The following is a 17,416-nucleotide window of genomic DNA, read 5'->3' as shown; positions in this document are numbered from 1 at the left end:
GATGTGGAGAGTTAAGGTATAAAATTTCCAAAGGTGGTAAATAGCTACGGGGGTGCGTGAGGGAGAAGAGGAAGCTAAGTTTTAAGAAAAAAAGTGCAAATTTACTGGAGGGAAACAAAAATACCTATTTTGGACACTGACTCTGATGCATCTGTAGACTTTGAAGTTGATGTAATTGGTAGGCAGCTGGATAAATGAGATTCAAGAGAGAGCTGCTCAGAGATGGTGGAGGTGGGGAGGAGATTGAAGAATACCTAGCATATAAAGGTAGGTAAAAAACCTGAGAGGGATTAGGAACCAGTGAAGTAATGAAAGAAGAATAAAGAGTAAGGATAGAAACCTGAGGATAGCAGGGTTTTAGGATTGTGCAGACAATGACAAATGCACACACAGACTAAGTATTCCTCAAAGATATGGGAAACAGAATAATATTTTAGAAGCTGAAATAATATTTTAGAACAAAGGGTACGTGGTCAACAGTGAGAAATGAAGCTGAGGTCTACTAAGATAAGGATGCTAGAGCACTGACAGGATTAGGTAATTGGGAAGTCACTGGTGACCTTGGGGAGAGGAGAGGATCTTGACAGAGTAGGGCAGTCAGAAGTCCTGAGAAAATATAGATTATTCTTTCAAGTGCTTGATTTCAAAGAAAAGGTTAGAAATTAGGAGGTGCCCAGGAGCTGGAGGATGATTTAGAGTCAAGAGAAGGTTTGATTTGAATAAGAAAGACTTAACCATATTTATGGGCTGGGAGAAATACCCACATAATAAGAAAGAAAATAATCAAAGGAGATAATCAGTAGAATCAAGTTTCTAAAGTGTTTAGATGGGTCAGAGTCCCAAACACTGGCAGAAGGACTGGATATGAACATGTAGAAAGCATCACATCCTGCATCAGGAGGAAAGTGGGGGATTAGCAGAAGACATAAAGACATAGGGTAGGGGGCAGGAATTAGGGATCTATCTCATAACTCCATGACTTCATTTTTTTTGATAAAGTAGGAGGTAAGTTGCCTCCTCGGGGCATGAAGGGGAGGGTGTATGGTACTAGGTAAGGTTACTGAAAGGATTGGTGACCTTTTGAAATAGTCATAAGAGGAACGGGGAGAATTGGCAAACTAAGGACAGGACTAAGGTCTCTCATGTGGCATTCAGAGTCCAGGTGAAGGTGACTTTTCCTTAGTAGCACTTGGCCACCCAGCATGGATGCAGAGAAAGTCAACCGTAAAGCAGATCTGGGAATGAGGTTTCCCAGCCATGGCGTAGACAAGCATGCCAAAAATCAAGCGCACAGCTAACAGAGTGGTCTAGGCTGGATGGTGAGGAGGGGCTGGTGGTCTGAGAGAATTTAGGGGATCAAAGAGTGGGTTTGGTGGTAGCAGGAGAATGAGAATTCTTCCCTGTTTTCTTCTCGCCGCTCGGGTGAGAGGCCTGCACTCGCTACCACATCCATTACTGATAGAAAGCCAAAATAAAACAGAGAAGGAGGGAAAGAGAGAGAGAAAACTCATTATTGCAAAATTCCTTTAATGCTTTTCTTTAAAGGCACGAGTCATCTAAATCATCCCCCAAGAGGCTTTTTAAATTCCAAGACTAAGAACAAAATTATGGTTAAACATTTAATTAATGTTTATTATAGCTAGCATGTTAGTTTTAGAAAGGTCAAATATATGATACAATGAAGTAATATTTTTCAGATTCTGTAGGTCTATTTTATAGTGCACTGGGGCTCGCAGTATAATAAATATCTTCTATTATTTTGTAAGATTCTTGTATGCAAAGCTATGTAGGGCCAAGATAATTTTGAATTTCAAGTCAAATGAGCTGGCATGAACCTTAGGCAAGTCACTTTATCTTTCAGGACTTTAGGTTTTAGACTTGTAAAATGAAGGATGGGGGTAAATTTCAAGTTTCCTTCCAGGTAAAAACAAAATGAGTATAATTTAATATTTTAAATTACTATAGAATTGATAGGATTACTCCTTTTCTGTTATGATATACTAGTGTTCACAGCTATAATTTATTAAGCCTCAGTCCTCGATCAGGAACACAAACTCAAATGATAACACCATCTCTATGGGAAATAGAATCCATTTTGTATCACAGTTTACATTATGTTCCACCATCCTCTGCTCACATTTACTTTTCGGAAACTTCGTTTCCAAAGGTTCAGAGATATTTGTTCACCATCTTGTGACCATGGCTGTCTGAGGAGGCACCATATTATATTGCTTCCAAAAACCAAGCCCCTGATTTCACTGGGTAGGTACTCCGTTGCAGCAAACCCTGCACATCTCAGGTTTTTCACTGGAGGTAACATGACAAAATGACTATAAAGCATCTATCAGAATGCCTGAAATGTAGGGAACACTCCACAGTGTATACACAATACACTGAACAGCATTACATGTGAGAAATAATCAAAACAGAGCATTATTTTTGTCCCCCATTTAGAGATTTCTCCTGCCACGAGATGAAAACTAAGCAGAACCCATAACTCACCCATGTTACAAAGGGGCCCACAGTCATAAGTCACAAAATACAGTCTTGACTCAAAATTAAATGGTCTGGTTCCAAGAGATTCATCAACTCTTCCCTTTTATTCAGATGATGACATCTCCTTTCATTCCCTAGATGCTTAGACAGTCAGAGTGCACAGGCAGGAGGGGAAAGGGGACAAGATGTACAGAAGAGGACAGCAGAGTTCTCATGAGATTGGTGACTGATGCCATCCCAAGTAAACCTAGCAGGTGGTTAATGCTGACTCTTGCCCTCCTACCAGTTTTGTTCTCTTGATTGATAGCTGGGCTGTTTCTGGAAAAATTTCCCTAATGTGGGTCATGTACATTGTCTAACTACTTCTCTTCCACCTATCAGGTTCCCATTTATTGCTATTCCACCCCACTTTTTTGGGGGGAATCCCCTCTCCTTTGGCAGGAGCCCTGTTGGACAGAAAAATCTCAAGCAGGATGCCTTTGAAAATGACCCTGTGCCATTAGCCAATGATTTCTTAAATAGAGCACATGAAAAATTGATAAATAGTATTTCATGAGGACGTTCAGCTTCCATTAAGAATGTAAGAAGCTGGAAAGATTGTTGCCTCCCACTTGAAGCACAAGAAAAACCTGAATAGCCTACATCAGAACTTCTCTTGAACCCATCAGAGAGCTGAGGTCAGAGGGCAAATAAACCTGAAATTTACAGAAAGGCAGATGTCTCCAAGGAGAGAAGCAATGTGGAAACTGGCTTACTTGAGACAGAGCACCTGGGAAAGACACAGCCACTGTAGAAGTGGGTAAGAAGATTGCAGCTAATCGTCTGTAATGGGTTAATAGTTAAATTTTTACAATTTGCTGCTGTCATAGATGTGAGAGTATAGAACCCATGAAAGTTATAGACATAAGGGGAATTTACACCCCCTCACAGGCTTTTTCTCCACAAACTTCACAGAAAGCTCCTAAGAAAGGTCAGAGTCAGGGGAGGTGTGCAGAGGAAGCCTCTTATGTTAGCACAGGTCTAAGAGATATGAACAAAACCCCTATAGAACAAAAACCGCTGGGGTGCCTGAGTTGTTCAGTCGGTTGACACTCAGGTCATGACTGTTTGAGCCCTGTATCTGGCTCTCTGCTGTCTGTCTGTCTGTCTGTCTGTCTGTCTCTCTCTCTCTCTCTCTCACACACACACACACACACACACACAACTCTTTCTCTCTCACAAACATAAAAATAAACCTTTAAAAAAAAAGCCCCTGGGGGGGGGGGGTTAGTAAGGGATGTAGACCCATTATAGCCGGGGAAAAAACAAAAAACAAAACAAAAGAAACCCACCTCTCTTGGGTGGGAGGGGGCAGGAAGATCTCTCCCACACAAGAACCACCATGGCCCGAGGCAGAGTTTGTCTGCCATGGGGTGGAGGGCAGGATCACCAAGCAGGTTCTAGTCCCAAGACCAAGAGACAAAAATCTTGCCTGAGACTGAAGCTGAACCGAAAAAGCAGAATGCCTCTCCCCTACCAGGCCAGCAAGTGTCTAGTAAGAATCTACTGCAGGGGAAGGAACAACAGTGGCAAGTGTCTCCCAGGCACAGGCTCACAGGGGAAGCTTAAAGCCCACGCCCACCATAAGCAAAGTAACACAAATTGCCAAAAACTGAAAATAGGTCATAAATGGATAAACTGTGCTTAAACCCAGGCATGGAATACTACTCAGCAATAAAAAGGAGTTAATTATTAATACATATAACAACATGGCTAGATCATAAATGTATTATGCTAAGTGAAAAAAGCTAGACCCAAAAGTCCACATACTGTATGGTTATGTTCCTGTGACATTCTGAAACAGCCAAAAGTATAGGGATAGAGATCAGTAGTTGCCAAAGGCTGAAGGTGGGTGTGGGGTTGAGTACAAAGGGGCATGAAGGATTTCTGAAGGGTGATGAAGCAGTCTATACCTTGCTTGTGGTGGTAATTACATGTCACGCATTTGTCAAAACTCATGGAACTGTACGCTAACTATAAAAGGGTGATTTTACTGCATAAACTTATATCTCAGACATTTAAGTTAAAAAAAAAGAATTTCATTAAAATTAAGAACTGTTTGTTTATCAAAGGACACCATTAAAAGCGTGAAAAGTCACAGGAAAAAAAAAAAGAACTTGCATGCAGAATGTATAAAGAACACACAGATGAATAAGAAAAAACAGACAATCCAATAGAAAAACAGGCAAAAGTCTTGAGTGGGCATCTCACAGGAGCGGATATCAAATGGTCAATATGCAAATGGAAAGTTGCTCATAATCTATTCTGAATGTAATTGAAAAGCACATAGAGGTACCACTACACATACACAAGATTAGCTACAGGTAAAGATTGGCACTCCCAGTGTTGGTGAGGATGTGGAGCAATTGAAACTGGTTGAAAATGGGTATAACCACTTTGGAAAACTATTTGGCTGTATTTTCTAAAGCCAAACACACCTGATCCAGCAGTCCTACTCCCAGGCATTTATCCAATAGAAACGAGTGTATATGTCTACCCTAAGACATGTTCAAGGGTGTTCACACAGCACTGTTATCATGAGAGCAAAAGCCTGGAGATAACACAAATTTCCATTAACAGGATAACATATAAATAAATTGTGGGACATATCTACAATGAAATACTACCCAGCTATAAAGAAAAACAAACAATTCCAACATGCAACAAGAATGAAACTTAACAGATATGATGAATGAAAGAAGTACAAAAGAGTATATACTGTGTGCTTTGAGTTGTATGAAATTCATGAATAAGCAAAACTAATTTATGGTGATAAATTCAGAATAGGGGTTATGGGTATGGGTAATATATACTTAAAAGAGGCATGAGGGAACCTGAGCTGCAGAAAATGTTATATATTTTGATCTCGGTGGTTTTTACATGGGTAATATATATTTGTAAAATTTCATTCAATTGCACACTTATGTTTCTGTGCTTTACTGCATGCATGTTTACCTCAGTGCAATACAATAAAAAGAAAATATCCCCCACAGAGTAGCTGAAAGGCTAATGACAATGTGTGCAAATTTAATACAAAAAGACTATGAGTATATAAAGACTTGTCCCAGTCCCTGACCCCTGTGTGTTTCTTATCAGCCACAGATGGAGAAGAAACGAGCATTAGATCTGTAGCCCATGGTAGATTAGACTTGATGCAGCTTCTATTCCTTCTAGGTCCCAAGTTTACACAATGCCCAAAATAATATCTTTTTGTTTACAAAAAATGCAGAGCAGGCATTTTTCCTCTATTTTTTTTTTTTTTTTGGTTTTGTTTGTTTGTTTGTTTCACAGAGAGAGCATGAGTCAGGGAGGGGCCAAAAGAGAGGAAGAGAGAATTTTAAGCAGGCTCCACGCTCACCATGGAGCTCAATGCTAGGCTCAATCCACAACCCTGGGATCACGACCTGAGTGAAAATCAAGAGTCAGCCACTCAACCAACTGAGCCACCTAGGTGCCCCTCCTCTAATGTTTTAAAAGGGACATTTGTTTTTATAGCTATTTTTATATTTCATAGCTATTTTACAGCTATTAATTGCTATAGTGTAACACCTACCAGGTTATCTTTTTTCTACCAATAGAATCAAACTTGTTGCTCTATCGTTCCCCTACCACATCATTTATCAGTAAATAAAGATTTGTGTACTTTACTGTGTGTATGCTGTACCTCAATACAATTTGTTTTTAATGGTCCTGCCAACAACACTCCACATGGGGCCTCCAGGACTCGTGCACTATGGGGAATGCAGTTATTCTCAACACAGAGGCCATCCTTGTTTTCAATTCTGCCACGGAGGCAGCTCCTCTATTTCCCTGTAAGCATCAGACACCAATCTTTAAGCTCCAGCTGCAGGAGATGCCCCCTAAACTCTCCAAGCCACCCTGGAGGCCCCTCGCTGGGTGTGAGGAAGAGGAACACCCCATCCGTTCCCTCTTTCACTTTGTTGAAGGCTCTTACACAGCCCATCGAGATCTCCTCAACATATCTCTTCACAAATCCTCTCTCTTTTTTTCATAATTTTACCTTTTTTACATCTTTAGTGTGAATGAGAGGTCCCAGGGTGTTTGAGCCAGAATCAGACTTGACTTTATGGTTACATTCTACATTTCATCCAGCACCTGTCTCTGGTGTGCAGCATTTGTGGTTCGTGTTGGATATCTCTCAGTCCAAACGTAAACATGAACCTCTTGGTTCTTGGTAACTTCCACTTGAACCATATGAAATTATTGATTGTTGAAGACTGTTGATCTAAAAGAATCACAATTTCATATGGTTCAAACTAACAATTTTTAGATTTTTTTAAATGTTTATTTATTTTTGAGAGAGAGAGAGACAGAGCACAAGTGGGGAAGGGACAGAGAGAGAGGGGGACACAGAATCTGAGGCAGGCTTCAGGCTCCGAGCTGTCAGCAAGAGCCCAGTATGGGTCTCGAACCCACAGACTGCGAGATCATGACCTGAGCTGAAGTCGGATACTTAACCACCCAGGTGCCCCTCAAACTAACAATTTTATTGAAAATTAAATTTTTAGAGAAACTGAACTTTAGGTTTGGTTTGAACAAAAGGGAAAGTGGGTTCTTAAATGAATACCAGGGCAAATACTGAAACACCTTTAGCAGAGCACCTCACCTTGGCTTTCAGATGAGCACACAGTTCCTGTTGCTTTCTCCTATCCTTTGCCAACGTGCCCTCCATGGCATGTGCTGCACAGGCCTCAGCAAGTGTCAGTACGGCCTTCTTCATAAAGTCTCTCCTGTTCTTATTCCAATTTGATATCAGGATCCTTCGCTGCTCCCTAGCAAAGCGATACTGATCACAATATTTCTCATGTTCCACCTGATAAGAGATGGTAAACACTTATTATGAAACTGATCCTGTGCTTTATGTCATTGTTACAAAAATGAATTATAACCAATGATTTTGAAAAATTGGGGACAAACATCTTAATATTAAATGTAGCAACCAGGACAAGGTACCAGTCCTGTAGTTCTGAGCTTATGGCTAACTGGTGACTAAGGACCAGCTTATAAGTCCTAGTTTCCTCGTATAAGATAGAGTCTGATGAGGCAGCCTTAACACAACTTCCACATCTATGTGGCAATGAACCTATGAACAGAAAGCATTGCTTTCCCTACATATAATTTCAAAAATACTCCATCTTAATTTTTTTTTTTTTGACATTTATTCATTTTTGAGAGACAGAGCATGAGTAGGGGAGGGGCAGGGAGACAGGGAGACAGAATCAGAAGCATGTTCCAGGCTCTGAGCTGTCAGCACAGAGCCCGATGCAGGGCTCAAACTCATCAACCATGAGATCATGACCTGAGCAGAAGTCAGATGCTGAACCGACTGAGCCACAGAGGCACCCCCAAAATACTCCATCTTTAAATCAGATTGGGTATCTTAACAATTACTTAAAGTTCATCAGTTAGATACATGCTAATAAGCATAAACTTCTATGATAACCCTAAAAATTCAGTCTGCCCTTGATTACTGAATGTCCAGGTGTTTGTAGGTCTAAACTTGAAGGAATTCCAGCAATGATGTTAGCTCTTCCCATCTTGCACTCCTGATGGACATGACATTCTCACATGGGTACTGGTAGTTCCTGTTGGCAATGCATCCCAACCATGGGAGACCTCAGAGCTCTGAGGGAAAGAATAGGAATGAAGATTGCCTGAGTGCCTGAGTAGTTTGAAAAATCTTTGTAGGTGATTCTGAAATGCTCCTTATATAAAGTTGTGTCTCCTGAAGTTGAGAGGAACACTGACCTACATAATTCTTTATCTTGCTAGTATAGACCACATCTCTGAATTTGGTACATTATTTAGCCCCTAAACAGCAGGAGAAAAGAATCTAGTAAGTAGGATAAGGTTGTCCTAAAATAATAATTTAGGTATGGTTAATCAGGGACATGATAAAACAAGCTATGGCTTCAATTAAACCAAATATCAGCTACCAAAATCTCTTCTGGAAACTTCTGAACTTTGTTCCTAAAAGCCAAAAATATACTTAAAGTCTGTCAAACACTAAGAAAGGAAGCATATACCATGCAGAAATGCATACTAATGAGTCCAATATAAGAAGTGAGTATAAAAATCTTTATCATGTTAATAGCAGGTAAACATAAAAATTTACAAACTTAAAAATGACAGCTGGTCAGAGAAACAAATAGAATCAACAGGGAATAAAGAGAAAGATCTAATTTAATAAACCAAGACCAAAAGAAACTGGAGTGAATTATTTATTGTATAACATGTTTTTCATAAAACAGGTATCTGCTATAAAGGTGAGAATTAAATAGTTGTTGGGTGGGGGGTGGGGGGTAGGAAAGGATAAGAAAGGATGGTCATACTAGCTGTGGCCTTTGCTCTGGTTTCTTCATCTGTAAAACAGGAATACAAATAGTACTTTTTCACCTAATGTTATGTGTCTTACAGCAGTTTAGATGACTGATATAAGGTAAATTTGATACACATGTTGGTCTTATTACTTGCTTAATTTAAAACAACTACAAAAATGCAAAGTATTTGATAATATTTTATAGCATGGCCCATTTAGAAGTTAAGACTTTCACATGTGTGTTTACATACATGTTTTAAGGTGAGTTATTGTGAAGTTAATTGGTGACATGGTAACTTCTGTTTTCTTGTCTTTGTGGCCTTATTAACTAGAGAATGAAACAATAGTCTCCCAGGCCCTTCTCAGGGAAATTTCAGTCATGACTCTGAGTTCTAACTTGGGGCATGTGTTTCAGACCTGACTAGAGAGATCAAGCAGAATTGTCGAGGTGGAGATTATATACAGAAAAAAGGCTGAGATGCGCAGGCTTTGCGGACAGATGAGCAAGCACCCCATTTTCGGGCAAGACCCAGAGATTGCAGAACCTCTGAGGGTGGGCCAGTGACTGCACAGACCCCTACAGGTCAAACACTAGCAAAGCAACCCAGGGAGCCACAATAAAGATCTCTGGGGCAAGTAAGCATGGGAGAATATATGTGGCCTGAGGGGTTCTCCACCTTCTTATGTATGATATAACTTGAAAAATGAGAGAATTTCAGGGCATTTGGGTGCCTCAGTCAGTTAAGTTTCAGCTCAGGTCATGATCTCATGGTTCATGGGTTTGAGCCCCATGTCAGGCTCTGAGATGGAGCGAGATGGAGCGTACTTTGGATTCTGTGTCTTCCTTTCTCTCTGCCCCTCCCCCTACTTGGGTGCTCTCTTTCTCTCCCTCTTTCTCTCTCAAAAATAAATAAACATAAAAAAAAGAAAAATGAGAGATTTTCAACCTATAACCCTATTATTTTCTAGAGTATAGGAAAAAATAATTTTTAGACCACCATTGTAGAAATACAGATTTTGCTTAGTTATTATGGACCACTGAAACAATTTAACTTGCTGTTATTAGGGTCCAGCACTCACCAAATCATGCCTAGATTTGTGAGGAAAATATCTTTGTAACATGTTGAGATACAGAGTCCTTCTACCACAGAGATCTGTCGGATACTGATCCAGAACAGCCTGGTAAATCCAGTGGTCTTCTTCACTTAAGTGGAAATTTCTGGAAGCAAGAAAAATGTCACAACATATTGTTAAGCAATCATGGAGTTTGAGGGAATTCACACTGCTCAAGCTATTAGCAAATGGTACTGATTATAGAAAACAAAGTCTGGGGTGGTTTATTTTTTTTTAATACATTAGCCAAATTAAATGTGTGCTATAGAAAATGTTCTAAATTCTAATAACACAGTGAGTTCTTCAATCCTTTATGGGTCTTGCCATGAGTTCCAGGCATAATTTCAAGAAGTTGCCAAGTGACATAATATTTTAGAAGTATTTATTCTATCTTGCCAAAACAATATTTTAAAAACCATGACCAATGGATGAAATAAACAAATATTGGAAAATAAATTATTAAGACATACCGACTAAAAAGGAATTTTTATTCCTGGAGGAAAACACAAATGTAGATGATTAAATGAACAATTGTACAAAGGGAATTAAGGCCTGAGGAAAGCACTAACTTAGGATTTGACTTTAAAACAAGTCTAAAATGATCATCTATTCTCTCAAATTCTCACTTTGTGGGATTAAGACTAGATATTGTTACTGAGCAGATTACCAATGGTATTAAATTTCAGACCACTGAAGAAATCATTTGTAAATAGGATCTCTTCAAGGTCCTATCCAATAACATGTCTACCTGCTCCAAAATGCCTTTTGTATTTCAGAATACTCGTAGGCACTGGCCTGGTTTGTGTTCTATAGAAAGAATTAGCAAAGCCCTATGCAGAGTGAAAAGGTTGCAATATCAGCTTGATTTCTAATCTGAATTAATGTCTCTTTATTATTCTGGGTTCATTTGCATATCGGTATTCCTGTTTAATAAATTGGAATAATCAAATACAGATGCAATCAGAGTGAATATTATTAGCAACAAGTATTTATTTGATCCAAGATGGAGACTTGCTATTGTTTATTTCTACTATATCAATGATCTTCTGCTTTAAAGTTAATTGTGCAATTCACAGAATTTACATAATATGTCTTCTATGCCCTTGAAAAATATTTGACAATTGAAAATAGAATAAAGATCTCTTTAAATTAGTGATACAAATGGGATTCCACTGTCCTCATACAAGGTTACCTAGTTTCTGTAAAGCATTTCAGTATTTCGGTAGGTAGCAAGAAAGAAAAAATTCTTTTTCAAAGATACTCTTCACTAAGCTCTATAATGGGAAGAAAAGAGGGTTGGAGGTGTTCTACCAGGAAGAAGCATACTCTACAGTTCTTCTGTATGATGTAATAATCTATTGCAGAGAAAGAATTTAAGATGAACTCATTCATCGAACACACTGAATGCATTGGTTCTGTCTGAATCAGTTATGAATGTGTAGACAGTAGAAGGCTTCTGCAAACAAGGTATTTCAAATAGGGGTATTAAGCCTTCAGAAAGGCCTGCCCAAGTGTACTTGGCATTTGAAACACCCTCAAGTCTTCATGGACAATGCCTCAGGTCCTCTCTCCAGGAACTCATTTTCATTTGTGATAACAAAAATGCATTTTAATAGCAGAGTCAGCCACATAAATTTTTTAATAACATTTTTAATGTTTATTTTTTCTATTAGAGAGAGAGAGAGAAAGAAAGAGAGAGAGAGAGAGAGAGAGAGAGACAGTGTATGAGCAGGGGAGGGGCAGAGAGACAGACACAGAATCTGAAGCAGGCTCTAGGCTCTGAGCTGTGAGCTGTCAGCACAAAGCCTGACACGGGCTCAAACTCACGAGTCGTGAGATCATGAAGTGAGCTGAAGTCAGACGCTTCACCAACTGAACCACCCAGGAACCCGTCCACATAAGTTTTCTTTTCTTTTCTTTTCTTTTTAATGTTTTTATTTATTTTTGAAGGAGAGAGAGAGAGAGACAGAGCATGAGTGGGGGAGGCACAGAGAGAGAGGGAGACACAGAACTCGAAGCAGGCTCCAGGCTCCAAGCTGTCAGCACAGAGCCCAACCCGGGGCTTGAACCCACAGACCATGAGATCATGACCTGAGCTGAAGCCGGACACTCAAATGACTGAGCCACCCGGGCGCCCATAAATTTCCTATTACTACACCACAAAAAACAAAAAAGAATAGGCCTGAAGTCCATGTCTTCATTTATGAATTTCAACTGTTTCTCTAATCAAAGGGACTTGAACATGATTACCCACCTTTATTTGATTACAAATATAGGTGTGTGTGGTGGGGTGTGTGCTGAGGAAGGGAAAATAATAGAACTGAGGTCCAGTAAATTCTCTGTTCTTTTAAGTTGTCATTCATCTATATAGCAGATGCTGTTGTTGCCTTGTTGATCTCCCAAATTAACCAGAATTCCCATCACCAAGATGCTGATAATTCACAGATGCACCTCCCTTTTCTGGAGAATTTGCCCTGGACCAAATGGGAAGTGCCTCACCGAGGAGGCTTCTCTCCCACCAGTCCTCGAGGGCCAGTTGCAACCAATGTTCAGCTGATACAGGGGTACCAAAGTCCAGCCTACTTGCCTCACGATAGAACCAATTCCATGACACCATTCGTGCTCGAGAGTTTCACTATGGCAGCAAACTGCAGCCCATTTCTACTGAGATCACCTCCATGCATAGATATTTCCCCCTCCTCTTTCCTTCTTCCCTTACCATCCTTCTCCTGAGAGTATTGCCCAACAAATCACTTGTTCTTACAATTCCTGTCTCAGCTTTCCTTCTACAGAACCTGACCTACGATAATCTCGAAGCAATCTTACCCATAATTTTCAAAAGTAGTTTTAGTCCTTTTGTAAATGGAGAAGTACTTCTAAGCTAATTGCTTTGATGATCTCTCATACTGAATGGTGGTGCAAGATTGCGGCTATACTCTAAGAGAAAGTGCAAATAGCAAACATTTACAAAAATGCTTTTCAAATAAAAGCACACATTAACGGGTGTACATTGCCATAAATAAATGTAGCAGCAGGAGAATTTGTGGTACTGAGTGCATTTTTATATATTGTGTGAAAGTATTAATTAGGTGCCATTTTAGTGACAACATTAAAACCACTTAAACATATGAAATGATAATATAACAGTAAAACTATTTCAAACCACGTATGTCACAAATGATCCATTTTTGCTCTTCTTATTGATTTTAGAACCCTCACATCTCAACAGCTTTTTCCAATTACCATAATTACGCAAATTGTAAGTCATTTTTCTAATATACATAGAATAAAAACTAAAAACAGGCCTTAAAATGATACATAAATACTCACAGTATTATTATTTTAGAGTATTTATAGTCATTTCCAGAGCCACAGGCTTACATTTTGAGGCAAATATTCACATCAGCAATAGTAATGGCACAGTCATACATCTCCATTAGGATGCAGTTGGTGAGGGAGAAAGCTCCCACCATAATATATACACTGAGTCTTCTGGATAGTAAAAATCTAGGAGGAATATTCAAACATAAGAGCCTCTTCACAATAACAAAGTAGCTGTTCCCTTCTTAGCCTCTAAAATAAAATAAAATTTAATAAATCTGCATTTCTAACTTCCAATCTGAACATTTACCTTTACTAATCAAACATCTTTCCATTGTGCAGAAAAAATCTATGTAAGATAGCTAAGCCATATAAAATAACTAAGGTTAGCTTTTACCTTCCGAAGTTCTTGTTTAACTTGCTGGTGATTATAATGACAGAAGTAGCTAAACCACACACCTATTGAAAAATATTCTGATCGCTTACCTATTTTCTCAATTTGGAAAGTGACTCCATAATTTTAAAGAAAAGTTTAATGAAGGCTTATAAGTCATCCTAAATTTTTGCAATTTTTAAATTATCTTTAGACAAAATATCTTTGGCAGGTTTGTGTAATTTCTATTCTTTTTGTCCATCCGAAATTTCTAATTTCAAAGGTTTCATAACTTTCATCTTTATTACAGCACACCAAGATTTTACAGTTTCCAGGTGTATTGGGCACTTCCAACACTTGAGGAAATTCCAGACTTCAGAAGTGTGAGATAGCTACCACTCAATCCCCACCCACTGTTCCTGCCCCATAATGAAGTCCCATGATATAATTTCATCATGATATCCCAGGATGTGAAACAAAATAGGTAATTCAGGAAAGAAGAGCCATGGCTGTGAGAATCCAGCCACACCAAGGCTGACTATCTCCCTAATTCTACCTGTCTGAATCATTCCAGAAATCCTAAACTGACTCACAATTAACTTAGCTACCAATTTTCTTCTTAGTCATGTTTAAGCCTCTTCCTTAAGGTTCTGGCTCCATGACATCAAAACACATTTGTGGTGGGGAAGAGGTAGAGAGGCAGCCAATAGTGGCAAGCAAGGTACATAAGGGTAAAAGGTACTTTAACACCAGGAGTAAGTCTATGAAAATAAACATTGTGCTTACAAACTGGCTCAAAGTTGTTTTATAATTTTCTCATAGTGAAGGCAGCTTTCCAGCAAAATGGTAGTATCTCCTGAGGCTACCTGATGCATCAGACAGCTGGCTCAAGATTGGCAACTGGCCACAGTGAATCTGGCCCAAAGAAAAACTCTTAACTCTTCTAGTGTTAACGGTGGCGGGAGACACCTAGGGATCCTCCACTAAGAAGCAGGATTGCAGTGAAACACTGGAGGATTAACGTGGATAAAATATAGCTCTGACATAATCTGCTTGTTTGCCTGTATTGGGTCTGACCCTCTAGAAAATACAGCTTGACCTTACTTTTTAATGTTATCTTTCCATATCAGACTCAAACACTGAATCTAATCAGCCTGGTTCTTGAAACTGTCTCCCTACCCAACTACTACCCCACCCTACCCTCATTGTCCAAATATAAATCTATCTTTGATTTTCAGCCTGGTTGCAGGGGGCTCCCTAGCTTTAGACTTGTTTCTGACCAAGAGAATCTCCTCCTTGGATTTTGTTTTGGTAAGTACATTGTCTTTTCAGGAGAGCCATTCCCACTCAGCAGTTCTCACCTCCAGGGTCCCCAGGGTCTGCCTTCTTAGGTGGGAGGTGACAGCCAGAATAAGGTGGGCTCTCAAAAGTATGGCCGGAATCCACTAAATTAAAGAATCAATAACAAAATGGCCCATAAGGTAAAGCCAGTACTCGCATCACCATCCAAAGGCACACTTCCTTCTTCTGAGAGGTGACAGGAAAGTGAAAATATGGCAGGTTTGAAAATTGATGGCACCCGAATTTCTTATAGAAGGTTTTAAGGGTATGAATCTGGCCAGAAGAGGAGGAGGTTAAGTGATTTATTTGGAAGCTACACTTCCTATTGACATGGCAAGTATGCTATTTTTACTTAGATTTTTTTTTGGAGTAATTGTCATAGAAAGCTCAATTTTTTACTTGGAATGTGTATTTTTTTATAAGTGGAGTATCTGGGATGATGGCACGCCTCCTAAACCATCCTTTGTCCCTACATCTATCTACACTAGTTTTAAGACGCAATATTATTCCTAGTGGAAATTTTGAAAGAATATGATCAAGATAAAACAGCCTGTTAAAAGTAAAACATAATGGCTCAACCACTCCATATGCTACATTTTTAATAATTATATTCCTCATAAGAAGTGTAAGGAAAAGGTAACTGTGGCAGACATTGCCCCTACTCCTGCTCCTGCCCGCCAGAATCCTAATTTTATTCAAGATCTACCTTCCCCATAGGGTCCCCACTCTAGGGAAGGTGAGCACCATCCCCAGCCCTGGGAGTAAATCTTGATTTATTTTAAGACATTTACAAACATCCATTCGTATGGTCAGTATTTGATCTAGGCAGGGACAAACGACCCATTCTGGCCAATGAAATGTGAGGAGAAGTCTTACAAGTTAAAGGTTTTCTAGCTTACAGGGAATAAGAAAAGGTCCTTTTCTGTTTCTGTGTGTTGTAGTGGGCAGTGCTTCAGGAAGTCAGGGTAAGAGAATGCAGAAAACCAGGCTTCTCTGTTCTTGGGCTTCTCTACCTCTGTACTTTGTGGAAAATAAGGAATCACCTTATTGTTTAAGTGACTTTGGCTTGGGTTGGAATTCTTTTGCTTACAGCCCTAGATATCCTATTTGATAGCTAACTGAGGGGAATAAAAATGACTTTTTAAAATGTGGCATCCTGTGCTGGAGAGAATGTGGAGAAACGGGAACCCTCTTGCACTGTTGGTGGGAATGCAAACTGGTGCAGCCACTCTGGAAAACAGTGTGGAGGTTCCTCAAAAAATTAAAAATAGACCTACCCTATGACCCAGCAGTAGCACTTCTAGGAATTTACCCAAGGGATCCAGGAGTGCTAACGCATAGGGGCACTTGTACCCCAATGTTCATAGCAGCACTTTCAACAGTAGCCAAATTATGTAAAGAGCCTAAATGTACATCGACTGATGAATAGATAAAGAAATTGTGGCTTATATACACAATGGAATACTACGTGGCAATGAGAAAGAATGAAATATGGCCTTTTGTAGCAACATGGATGGAACTGGAGAGTGTTATGCTAAGTGAAATAAGTCATACAGAGAAAGATACCATATGTTTTCACTCTTAGGTGGATCCTGAGAACCTTAACAGAAGACCATGGGGAAGGGGAAGGGAAAAAAAAAATTGAGAGGGAGGGAGCCAAACCATAAGAGACTCTTAAAAACTGAGAATAAACTGAGGGTTGATGGGGAGTGGGAGGGAGGGGAAAGTGGGTGATGGGCACTGAGGAGGGTACCTGTTGGGATGAGCACTGGGTGTTGTATGGAAACCAATGTGACAATAAATTTCATATTAAAATAAAATAAAATAAAATAAAATAAAATAAAATAAAATGTGGCATCCTAATATTGCTTTGGAAGGAAAGTACTATGAAGGATGAAGAGATGCAGATCCAATGTATCCAGAGACCACCATCTACACTAACATTCCTCAGATGATTGGCAACAGACAGGTGTTCAACATCAAGGGCCATTTTAGAGACAAAAACCCAAAACTAACAAAAACAGCTCAAACTCAAATGAACAGAATCAGTAAAGACAAGATAATTTATAAACACATTATAAGCTCTATTTTTTTATTTATTTTTATTTTTTTAGCTTTTTATTTTTTTTATTTTTTTAATGTTTATTTATTTATTTTGTCAGTATATGAAATTTATTGTCAAATTGGTTTCCATACAACACCCAGTGCTCATCCCAACAAGTGCCCTCCTCAGTACCCATCACCCACCCCCCCTCCCTCCCACCCCCCATCAGCCCTCAGTTTGTTCTCAGTTTTTAAGAGTCTCTTATGCTTTGGCTCTCTCCCACTCTAACCTCTTTTTTTTTCCTTCCCCTCCCCCATGGGTTTCTGTTAAGTTTCTCAGGATCCACATG

At 39.3% G+C, this 17,416-nt stretch overlaps 1 protein-coding gene across 1 annotated transcript in view; it reads right to left on the bottom strand.

The window, feature by feature from the left end:
- Positions 1 to 17,416, bottom strand: part of CCDC148 (coiled-coil domain containing 148) — a 260,873-nt gene that overhangs the window by 143,997 nt on the left and 99,460 nt on the right. The window contains exons 9-10 of the mRNA XM_049615611.1: positions 9,956 to 10,094; positions 7,163 to 7,369 (exon numbers count right to left, since the gene is read on the bottom strand). Of these exons, the coding sequence (XP_049471568.1) occupies positions 7,163 to 7,369; positions 9,956 to 10,094 (346 nt within the window). The remainder of the gene's footprint in view (positions 1 to 7,162; positions 7,370 to 9,955; positions 10,095 to 17,416) is intronic.

The sequence above is a fragment of the Panthera uncia genome, assembly GCF_023721935.1.
Source record: "Panthera uncia isolate 11264 chromosome C1 unlocalized genomic scaffold, Puncia_PCG_1.0 HiC_scaffold_3, whole genome shotgun sequence".
NCBI lineage: Eukaryota > Metazoa > Chordata > Mammalia > Carnivora > Felidae > Panthera > Panthera uncia.
This window is presented reverse-complemented; position numbering and strand designations above follow the sequence as displayed.